Raw genomic sequence first — 12,374 nt, forward strand, 5'->3', positions numbered from 1 at the left:
GTTCATTCAGACAGGATCAAGAAGTATCTGGGTCATCCTTAAAGGGTTCTCCCAACACAAAGCCATTCTTCAAGAAAGTCACACTCCTGCCCTGGGCCAGTGGCTCAGTTGGATGGAGCATCATACCGTGCACCGAAGGGTTGTGGCTTTGATTCCTGGTCAGGGCATATACCTAGGTTGTGGGTTCAATCTCCAGTCAGCTTACGTACAGGAGGCAACTGATTGATGTTTCTCTTTCATACCAATGTCTATCTCTCCCTCTCCAACCCTCTCTAAAATCAGTAAACATATCCTTGGGTAAAGATTAAAAAAGAAAGGAGAGATGCACTGCTCAAATAGCTACTGGTTTCACTTTTCCAGCCGACTAACTTATGGTATCATCACAAGAAAGAGCCACGAGGAACATGGACTAAATTCCAATAAAACCAGAAGTCATTGCAAGGCTACATTCAGGTGATGGCCGTGTGAACCTTGATTGAGAATGACCCCTGAGGTTAGATCTGATCTAGTCAATCTGAAGAATTATTGCTTCCATTAGCAAATACCTCAAGTCACCAAGTGGATTAATTTTTACCTTTTAGCTATTCTATGTTCAAATTCCCCAAGGAGGGCTTGGGAATATTTATTACCTTAGTTTGGGTCATCTGCTCAACATGGATGAGATGGTCATCCACTTGTAGCTGCAAGTCACTGTTGTCCTTTTCCAATTTCTGTTTGACCTGTTGTAGATTTTCTGCCTGGCCCTTGAGTTCAGCCAGGCTGTATGCATGTCTCTTCTTCAAAGAGGCAGATGTGGCCTCAAAGTGCAGTGTGGCCTCTTCCAGGTCTCGGTGAAGCTTGTGTAATTTTGCTTCTTGTTTCTTAGTTTTCTCCAGCTGAGCCAAAGTGGCCCCTCCTGCCTCCCGCAGCCTCTCATTCAAGTCTTCCAGTTCTTGGGCGAGGTCAGCTCTCTCCCTTTCCACCTTGGCTCGAGTGGTCCTTTCAGTTTCCAGTTCCTCTTTCAAATGCTGTATTTGAGGCTGTAGCAATACATAATTTTGACCTGAACTAAGACCTTGGGGTATAGTTTATATTTAAGAGCTTTACTGGTGGATGTGTAAATATATACACATATTTTTAAATTTTGGCATATATATTTTAATTTCTCACAGCTAAGGAAAGTAACATAACACTTTTGGTCCCCATTTAGTAGTTAGAGAAGATGGCATACCCAGAAACTAACTGACTTGCTCCAAATCAGTAGCAATAACAGGATATAAGTTGGCTTTTCCTCCGTATCTCCAAGACCTTGGTGATGAGCAACTCCATTAAGTGAGATACATGAAGAGGAAATCTTAGTAAAGAGCACTTTCCAAAGGAATAAAGAACACCCTCACATAACAATAAAAAATAATTTTAAAGGTGGCTTATAAAAAATTAGGATAAATTTTATACATAACACCTCACTCATTCCAGAGTAATACCTCACTCTGGCATTCATTTACCTGAAAGTCTCAAACACTGGAAACTCAGGCAAATTGATCAATATAGTGAATATCTCTGAATTTGAGCAACTTACTCATAAACAATATCAGCTTAATTTCATACACAATTTTGGCAAAGTTGGTTATTTGGCTTCCTAATCTGCAGACCATTTTAAATAGCAGGAGATCTAACAAAGTGGCATTGATAGAGGAGGGGGGACTACTAAAGAGCAATAATCTGATACCATTAGAGGCAGAGTTATTACACAAAGAAAAGTATGGTAAGAATGCTGAGAGTCCCAAATTCTTTCAGTGTGGGGGCAAATAGTTCTACATATCTTGATGACACCATTGTATTACAGTATATTGAAGCCATTGAGGTTCATTAACATCACCTTAAATAATTAGGCATAGGCGAAGGTAGACTGAAAGTTAAATCTATTTTAGAATGTTTTCCTTTCCATTAAATAAGAGTACCATAGCTTAAAGAAAGCCAACTTATAGATCATACCAAATACATAGGCTATCAGATCTGTGGGTAAGTCACAACAGAGTAGGTGCTAAAAAAATGTATGATTTCACATCCAAGTAAACATGATCTCCTTCTAACTGGTCATCTTGGGATCTAACACCTTTACTGCAAACAATGCTGCCATCAGATGAAACATTTCCAAAGTATTTCTTCAGAAATAATCTTCAGCCCTGGCTGGTGTAGCTCAGTGGATTGAGCATGGGCCTGTGAACCAGAGGATCATGGTTCGATTCCCAGTCAGGGCACATGGCTGGGTTGCAGGCCAGTTCCCAGCAGGGGACCCACGAGAGGCAACCATACATTGATATTCTCTCCCTCTCTCATTCCCTTCCCCTCTAAAGATAAATTTAAAAAGAAAAGAAATAATCTTCAGAGCATTTTTAAAAATCATCAAGGTAGGAAAATTTGTCTTTTGAATAAATGTAAATTTTTTTATTTTGGGTAAAGTTAAGTATCATTTGAACACAAGCCTGGTGAAAATGATAGATAAGTACTTGAAGATGTAATGTTGTGTCTGAAAGCATGTCCATGTAGCAGTGAGATTTTTTTTTAATGTGGCTCAAAATATCTCAGAAGAAGTTATTAGAAAGGGGTTCTAAAATTATTTTGAGTAATTATTTTGACATAAATATTTAGCTCCAAAGGAAAAACATCCATCTGTATGCATAAGTAAGGGTTTATAAGTACCCATATATTATTTTACAACATGGTCATATGGTATAAAACAATCACATGGTCTAAAACTTATAAATAGCTGTCCATTATCAAATGTTTTGAGGTTATATGTGGCTACAAAACACATGTGCAGCACACTTGACTTCTAATCACAAGGAACAACCATCATAAAAATTAAATCGATAACACTGAATGCTCACCGTGGGTCAGGCACAGTGCTTACCAAGGGCATATATACCATTGCATTTAATAATATTAGCTCAAAGGTTGGCAGGATGATTAACAAGTAAAACATATATGTCCAGAATTTTAGCACGATGCCCGGCTCATGACAAGCATTTAACAAATTAGCGATTTGTTTTTATTATTCTCATAAGAGAATTTAAGCTTAAAAAAGTAATTTTGCCTGGATCCACATATCGGTGGAATGCCCTCATTTACTTTTGAACTACTGCTCTTTCCTGCCTCTGTCTGCAGCTGGCTGTCGGTATGGACACCCCGGCAGAGCATTTGTGACTGAAGCGCCCACCAGTCGTCGCCGTTCACCTAAATACAAGTCCTCACCGGTGATTGGTAAGTGATTGATTACCTGAAGCTCCGTAACGACCTTCCGCAGCTGGGCCACCAGGCCTTTCTCATTCTCCACTTTTGAACTCATCTGACTCATTTCTAATTCTTTCCTGCTTGGAAAAACGTACCAAATGAAATTCTTCAGCATAATGATGTTTTATTTAAGTATTTTTAGAATTACAACAACACATGAATTCATCGTTCTCATTGTAAAAATTCAACTATTACATCTACATCTGATGTATTTTTTTGGCTATTACACATCGAATCTTTGGTGTGAACCTACCCAAACATTTTTTTAAGTATTAACATATGTTTGTGTTTATATATTAGCAGAAATCTTTCTTTTTACTGAGATGGGTTTAATATTGTATATGTTTGTATTTATAGTTCTATAACTTCCTTTTCACCCAATAGTACTTTGGAGATTTTTTCATTTTGGCTCACACATAGATTGCTTCATTTAAAAGTTAACTGTGAAATACTAGCCCATGATTTAGAAATTTGGTGGTTTTATTTATCCCTTTCCCTATGAATAAGCACTTAGGTTTTCCTAATATGGATTTTGCTTTTACAGGTAACACTTCATACACATGCCTGTTGTGCACAACTGAGTGTTTCCACAGCATGCATCCTGAACAAGAGTGCGGGGTCAGTACGGACGTGTGCTTAAAAACATACAGCCCCGACCTCTAACGGCAGTGTGAGATGATTATTTCTCTACATTTATGCTTCTAATCTGAGGGACTAGATTAGTATGCCATTGTTTTATTTGAAATGTCCTTGTTTTAAATGTTTATTAGTCATGACAGCATTTGTCAACTGCAAGGGCTGAAAAATGGGCAATAAACCAAATGAACTGCTTACTGTATCCTTTACCCATTTTTCTATTAGGTTGTTCATGTAATCATTAAATTGTAGACTTCTTTTAATACTCTCAAAGTTTATTTTTGATATCCGTTGGAAATATTTCTCCCACTTACGATTTGTCCCAATTGTATTTTTGTTGGCTTTTGTCACATAAGTGTTTAGAAGTATGACACAGTGAAATGTATCTAGATATTCCTTTTTATGTCCTTTTGTGACTTAGTCAAGAAGATTTGACCAATTTCCTAAGACTTACCACCTATATATTGCTTTTTAAGGGCTTTTGTTGTCTTTATTTAACATGAGCTCTACCCTCTTAACAGATACTTGCGTGCACAGCATTGGTAACTGTAGGCACAGTGTCAGATGGCTGCCCTCTAGACCCGAATCATCTCCCGTAGCCGAAACTTTGCACCCACTGAACAGCGGCTGCACTTCCCCTCTCCTGCCCCTGGCAACCACCATCCCCCTCCCTGTGTTGATGAGTTTGACTGTTGTAGATGCTTCATGTAAGTGGAATCATGTGCTATCTGTCCTTCTGCGACTAGCTTGCTCCACTTAGCACACTATCCTTCAGATTTGTCCATGGTATAGGACATGGGAAGATTTTCTTCACTTTAAAGGCTGGGCAATATTTCATTATGTGTGTACACAACACTTTCTTCATGCATTCAGCCATCAATGAGCATTTAGATTGGTTCCATATCTTGCTTTGCTCATGTGAATAATGCTACACTTCCTAATGGCTTTATAGCTTTATTTTTACATTTAATTCTTAAATGTAACTGTATTTTGTGGGTGTGAATAATGTGAGGTAAGAAATTAACTTGTACCTCAGAAAATGAATAGCTAATAATCTCAGCACCATTTATTAAGTAGTCTATCTTATTTTGAAATGTAGTCATCAATATCTTGAAATGCCATCTTTATCATACACTAAACTTCCACATATAGTTTCTTTTATAGAAAAGGTTTCACCATGATGTTATAACTTCCCATAAATGTGGGTTTCTAAAATGCCAGAGCTCTCTGACCTATACGGACGTGGAGTATCATTTTCACTCTGCTGAGCTTAAACACAATCTTCAAAATTAAAGGCTAAGAAATCTCTATCATCATTTTGCTTCCCACTGTCCCATTACATTCATAAGGTTATTCATTTCTTTTCCAAACACTTACCAAGCTTAGTAACTTAGTAGAATATGAATCACACCTGAACACACGCTTGTGCCATAGACACTTGTTTCCACAAACAGGAAGCCGGGAAGCTGACAGGTGCTCTGCTGATGCCCTGCTTTCCAACTGTGGGACCCGATGACCAATGCCCTCCCAGCTCTGACTCGGCCTTACCTTGCTCTTGGACCTCACTGTTTTCCCTCTCATTCAGAATATTCCAAATTAACTTGAAGATCCCTAACGGTTAGTAGAAAGTCTAGCTAAACAGAGGAAGACATAAGGGAAAAGGTGAGAGAATCCATTTCACTGAGTTGAGAAACCAGGGCCATTCTCTAGCCCTGAGTTGCTTGGGACATCCATGTGAACTGAGGTTCCACTAGTTTGGATTGTGTTAAGTTTTGTTTTAGATTTTAAGGTTTACTGCTAATATAGCAAAGAATAGCTATATGAATAATAGAGTATATCTTGCAAATAAGTATTTTTTAAGTAATCAGAGAATATATAGGACTTCACATTAGGGTCAGTTGTTTATTTTGACTTATTTTTACTTTTGTGCCATTGGTCTTATCATAAGTAAAAGAAGTGAGCCATTTTTATTTTTTGATTTTTAGCCTCAAATTCCAATAATTCACATCTCAGGTACTTCAGACCTTTCATTCACATCTGCTCGTCAGCTGCCATTTCAGTTATATTCTTCTAGATTATACATGCACTCTTCTCTTATAATAAAGTGTAGCAATATATATATATATATATCCATGTCCTAGGCTAGTTATCATCCCCTTCAGGTTTTGAGAGATCTGGCTGGGGAGTTGTGAGGATAAATGATATGAGAAAGCTGTTCCTTCCACCCTAAGTTCTCCCAGAATTCTGTGTGGGCACAAAGGTGGCTTACTTCCTCAGCTTTTCTGCAAGCTGCAGCTGGCTGCTCTCCAGGTGCGCCACTCTCTCCTGGTTCAGCTTTAAATCGCTCTCCAGTTTGCACTTTTCCCGTTCACAGTTCATCCTCGCTTTTCTCTCCTGCTCAAGGGCACCCTCAAGCTGACAAAAGGAGATAATTATTTAGCTAAACAAATCGGTAGAGTTTATACTTCACTAGATGTGTTCATTAATTACTTACCTTCTGGAAAAATAAAAAAAAATAGAAGCACAGATTCTGTAAATGATGCCCAGCTATTTAATATTTACTAAATAAATATTGCATCCATGAATAGGATAACAAAAAAATCTAGTAATGACAGTGATGGAAGAAAACTTTGGAGATTAAGGAATACACATTCTATCCTAAGGAAGGAACCAATGATGAATGGCTAGTGAGGCCTTGTTTGCTCACTGTCCAGCAAGGGAAGCTCCCTTCTTCATATGGCAGCTCATTTCATGGATGGGTACGTCCATTCATTCAGAGTGCCTCTTTGTAAAAAGCAAAGATATTCTCTGTAAATTCTTCCCACAAGTCTAAGCTCTGGTCCCTGGAGCAATTCCAAGCAAACGTGTCTCAACCACTGTCCTAAATCTCCCAACTTAGTACTGACCCTTTCACACACGTCTCACATGGCATGATTCCTGTACCTCCTTCACCCCCTGAGTGCCCTCCTCTCATGCATAACATTATGCCATAGTCTGGTACCACACCGAAGTGCACAGAACATGCTAGTTTTGTCTTAATTAAAGTTGCCCACAATGATATTGAGGTAAGTTTAACAGGATAAGTAACACTTATAATATAATTTTTTTCAATGGTATGTTTGTTTTTTAATAATTGAAGTTATTTCCTGCAAGGAGAAAACATATAAAACTTAAATGGGTGGAAGAGAGAGAATTTCTAGAAGCTTTATGCACCAAACTGAAAGTAGAACTCCAGAAGAGAACGAGTACGTGACAGCAATCAGTCCTCACACAGAGGCTTTGTGAGATGCACAGTCAGTGGAAATAGGAAGAGAAGTGAGACAACTGGTAGGTAATGGAGGAAACTAATAGAGAGGCTGGAGGAAAAAGCAGATGATGATGATGATGATGATAATAATAATAATAATAATAATAATAAAACTCATCCACCCTTACCAGAAGTTTTATAAAGGCTAAGCTGTGGGGACTAATAAGAGAATGAATGAATATACCGTGTCAGCTGGGGATGGGGAAGGAAGAACAATGAAACTATCCATTGAGGCTGGTCTGAAATACAGTAACTTATATCACAGGAGGTTTAGAGGCAGAACACAGTACCATCTTTAGAATATTATAAGTACTTTCCAATGTGTGTGTAGAACACAGCTTGTGACTTACCTCTCTTTCAGCTAGAAATGAACCTCAGGTCACACTGGAGACATAGCAGGGTCTTTAAATCAATCCTTCAACACTAGTGTCAAATAGAGTACCCACATATCTGTGGGGCAAAACACCAGGTTCTGTGGTGGAAAGTCAGCCACCTGGAGTGATGACCCTTTACGATTCATCCCAATGTTTTCCCCAGACTGCCCAGGGTTGTATAAAATTTGCATTTAAAAACTGACAGAATACATGCTGGGGTCACTCTATACTTTAGTGGTTCAATGTACAGTAAGAAAAATAAAAAACGACTTCTAATAAGGAGGGATACAAATCATGTTACTAAATTTTCCTGAAACTGTCAAGACAAATTAACTAAATAAAAATTATAGATTTGTACACATGTAGACAGACAGCTAACCAGCTACACATAGCACTTCTTACCTCATCTACTTGCTGTTCCAATTTCAAGTTGGCTTTGCTTAGGTCACTGAGTTTCTCCTCCTCAGCATGCAGGTCATCGAGGGTCTGCTGGTGGGCCTCCTGCACAAGGTTCACTTCTCTGTTAAGTTTGCTGATATCCTCACTTAGAGACTCTACTTCCTCAGTCAAGTTCTTGACCTGTGGGAAGAAGAAAGCAACAGCTTTGTTAGAGCTACTTCTGGAAGGCTGTGCATAACACTAAGCTGCTGTCAAAGAACCAAATCTAGCCCAATTCCAGATATACTTTTAAAAACTGTGAACCCACTTTTTCTTCCATACACACAAAATGATGTTACCTGTCATGGTCTGGGTATTCTGGTCAATCAAATATTATCAATACAGCTCAATGGATGGCCAGGTTTTAGTGTCACATCATTGTACAATAAAAATGCCAGTGTGGTAGACCCCCCTTTTGAGTATTCAGGGGGCACATGTTAATTTGTTGTGTCTCAATATCACCCAAAAAGTGGAGGTTAAAAAAGAGGTCCACGGTCGCACATTCGCGCGCAGTGGGACAGAAGGCGCAGGGCCCCTGTGACGGTGGCAGCTGCAGCGGGGGCAGGCGGCAAACGGGACTGCCATTGCTCCTCTTTGACCCCACCCCCACGTACAGCGTCACAACCCAGTGACTGAGTTGCCCTGCCCTGGTGAACACCTAGGACTCTGTTCCTCATCCATAACAGGCACAAACAGTCCAAAATATGGCTCAAGAAGAACTCAAAGCCCCAGAGCCAATAACTCTAAGTGAAAAAGAAACAGCGAACCTCTCAGATGCACAGTTCAAAACACTAGTGATCAGGATGCTCACAGAACTGGTTGATTATAGTCACAAATTAGAGGAACATATGAAGGCTAAACTAATTGAAATGAAGGGAAATGCACAGGAAACCAATAGTGATGGAAAGGAAACTGGGACTGAGATCAATGGAATGGACCAGAAGGAAGGACAAAACATCCAACCAGAAAAGAATGAAGAAACAAGAATTCAAAAAAATGAGGAGAGGCTTAGGAACCCCCAGGACATCTTTAAACGTTCCAACATCCGAATTATAGGGGTACCAGAAGGGGAAAAGAAACAGCCACGAGTGGAAAACTTATTTGAACAAATAATAAAGGAGAACTTCCCCAGTCTGGCAAAGGAAATAGACTTCCAGGAAATCCAGGAAGCTCAGAGAGTGCCAAAGAAGTTGAACCCAAGAAGGAACACACCAAGGCACATCATAATTACATTAGCCAAGATTAAAATGAAGGAGAGAATTCTAGAAGCAGCAAGAGATAAGGGGACAGTCACCTACAAAGGAGTTCCCATCAGACTGTCAGCGGATTTCTCAAAAGAGACCTTACAGGCAAGAAGGGGCTGGAAAGAAGTATTCCAAGTCATGAAATCCAAAGACCTACATCCAAGATTGCTCTATCTAGCAAAGCTTTCATTTAGAATGGAAGGGCAGATAAAGTGCTTCTCAGATAAGGTCAAGTTCAAGGAGTTCATCATCACCAAGCCCTTATTATATGAAATGTTAAAGGGACTTATATAAGAAAAAGAAGATGAAAAATATGAACAGTGAAAGGACAGCAAACTCACAGTTATCAACAACCACACCTAAAACAAAAGCAAACCAAGAGGACAGCTAGATCAGGAGCAGAGCCATAGAAATGAAGATCACATGGAGGGTTAGCAACAGGGGAGTGGGAGGAGGAGAAGGGGGGAGAAGGTACAGAAAATAGCATAGACAGTAGGTAGAAAATAGATAGGGGGAGGGCAAGAATACTATGGGAAATATAGAATCTAAAGAACTTGAGACACATGGCTATAAACTAAAGGTGGGGAATGGTGGGGAAGAGGGTGGGCAGGGTGGAGGGGAATGAATGGGGGAAATAGAACAACTGTAATGGTATAATCAATAAAATATATATTAAAAAAAGAGGTCCAGCTGCTAAGATATACAAAAACAAAAGCTGGCGGTCTCAAGCCCAAGTGCTTTTGTGAAAGTGAACCAATGGCACAGAGTTGCTATTTAATCATCGGCCAAAATTAGAGTCATTCTGGAGACTAGTTATTTTTTAGAATCTGATACAGACTCTCCAGTTAACTTCAATCCATACACAGAGGTGCAAGTTAAAACCTTCAACTGAAAAGGACAAAACAGCGAAGTCCATAACTGGAATTCAGATGCATCCCAAGGTCAAACTATGACCCAATGACGGAGCTGGAGGATCAGACATATCCCAAATCACCTTCCAGAAAACTGCATCATGCTCACTCTCCTTTCAGAAAAAGGACACTTAGTGGCCCCATGAAACCATTCCACTCTTACTTATTAGACTTCAGATGTAATAAAATTAGAACAAATGAAGATATTTCATTCTGCAGATTTAGTGGGGTTGCACAAATCAAGTTGGAAATTTGAATTGGGATAGCACAGTTCACCAGACTCTTCATTTTATGCCACTTCTGACTATTAGTGCTTCTCAAGTCTGCAGGCCTCTGTGTTAGTTAATTTAAACAGAACAAGCCTGCTACCAAAGCCTGGTTGGGAGTGGCATTCAGGCATCTAGGCCTTCCTAACATTGTAGAAAAAGTACCTTGTGCTCCGTAGCACGCTTCTCCTTCTCTGACTTCGCCAACATTGTTTCCAGGTCATCGATTTCTTTCTTCAACTCAGAACATTCATCTTCCAGTTTCCGCCCCCTGGCAGTCAGCTCAGAATTTATCTCCTCTTCTTCTTCCACCCGTGCAGACAGTGCCTTGACTCTGGCCTCCAGCTGGATTTTGGATTTAATCAGTGACTCGCACTGCTCTTCAGCATTTGCCAGGGTCTCTTGCTCCTGCCATGATGAGGAGAAAATTGTTGCCAACAGCTGGAAGTAATTTATCAGCTAGGCGAAAATGCTGCTTAACACTAGCAAAGAGATAATTGCCTGCCCTCTGCCCGGCACTTTCACCTACCTTCTTTCCCAAGCAGCCGAAATAATATTCCCAGTTTCCCTGATTCTATTGTGCAAAAGTAGAAGAGTTGCTTGTGTTTGGAAGTGCTTTCGATCTTTCAGGCCATTCACTAGATTAGATTACCTCTTCTAAAGCACTTAATGGAATTCTGGTGGCCTGGAGGAGTACACATGCCTCCAGAAACTGGGGGGGTGCTGCTTAAATCACAGCTTTTGGAAGCATCCACTGGGCACAGGCTTTGAGGTTGATACCTGCTCAGAATACAGTCTTTTAAGAAGTAATCCTCAGACAACAGAATATTTATAATAGTTATAAGAGCCCTGATGTACTTATTTACTATATAGGTATCTTCTAATAAAAAAACCCCTGAGCTATAGATTTATTCATAGGCTGAATTCAGAATTCATAAGATTACATGCAAGTCAATGCCTAAATTTCACTATTTTCATCTAAAATCTTTTCCTCGGTGATTCTGCCAGCAATAAATTCTGAAAGCTATACACATACAGCATAAAATACTCTTTCCTTTTATCCTTTCAAATGTACTCTTCAGCTCTCACTATGGGTCAAGTAAAAATGAAGGAGCTGATTGCTTTTTGCTACAAAATCACCTTTTATAACTCTGAACCCCTCTAATTTATCTCTATTAGAAGCTAAGTAAAACCTCCCCTTTATGAGCAAATTCTTAATTACTGTAGGGTTCGTGGCAAAATAACTTCACACACATCTCCATCTTCCATGTCTAGACCTCATTCATCCTCTGCAATATGTTAATTAGGGGCACTTTATTAACCATGTATCTATTTGTCTGGCTTAGGTAATTTCAGCTATTAAATCAAGAGCAGAAAAAAGGCAAAAATCCACACTATTGGTTTCTGGCTAATTACTGACAAGAATGGCCAAAAAATGGGGCTCAAAGAAACACAGCTGGGGGGTGTCGAGTAGCACATCCCCAATATCACTGAGGGCCCAAAGAGAAGGGCGGGATTAAAAACAAACAATAACGTCAAAGCAAGAAGGGTTCATGCATATCAGAGAATCTTCCGATGTTTGAGATGGGGCACAAGGGATTTTCATGCTCCCCTGGGTGACAAGCATTTGCTCTGTCCTATTCGGCACATGTAAAGGACCTGCCTCCGACACTGAATGAATAGAAGAGTCCAATTCCCCATCATCAGCCCTGTATTGAACGTGATGACAGGACTTGGGGCCCAGCTGAGCAGTGGGGTAGCAGTTGAGCAGTAGAAATACCCTGTCCCCAGTGGCAATTCTTTTCTCATGTACTCACAAAGTTAATTGGAAAGGGTTCTGAGTTCTGCTGGTATTCAGAGTGAGTGATTTTAAAAGATTCCTCATTTCCTTTATCCCTACTGTGTTGTGTCCCTTGAAAATAAGT

General features: G+C 39.7%; 1 protein-coding gene across 1 annotated transcript in view; it reads right to left on the minus strand.

The window, feature by feature from the left end:
* The window catches only part of MYH15 (myosin heavy chain 15), a 138,391-nt gene that overhangs the window by 62,258 nt on the left and 63,759 nt on the right, over positions 1-12,374 (minus strand). The window contains exons 23-27 of the mRNA XM_037063352.1: positions 10,615-10,857; positions 7,993-8,169; positions 6,179-6,324; positions 3,260-3,350; positions 630-1,019 (exon numbers count right to left, since the gene is read on the minus strand). Of these exons, the coding sequence (XP_036919247.1) occupies positions 630-1,019; positions 3,260-3,350; positions 6,179-6,324; positions 7,993-8,169; positions 10,615-10,857 (1,047 nt within the window). The remainder of the gene's footprint in view (positions 1-629; positions 1,020-3,259; positions 3,351-6,178; positions 6,325-7,992; positions 8,170-10,614; positions 10,858-12,374) is intronic.

This window comes from Sturnira hondurensis, unplaced genomic scaffold, assembly GCF_014824575.4.
Source record: "Sturnira hondurensis isolate 20B ecotype Veracruz unplaced genomic scaffold, ASM1482457v3 Scaffold0014432, whole genome shotgun sequence".
In the NCBI taxonomy this organism is placed as follows: Eukaryota; Metazoa; Chordata; class Mammalia; order Chiroptera; family Phyllostomidae; genus Sturnira; species Sturnira hondurensis.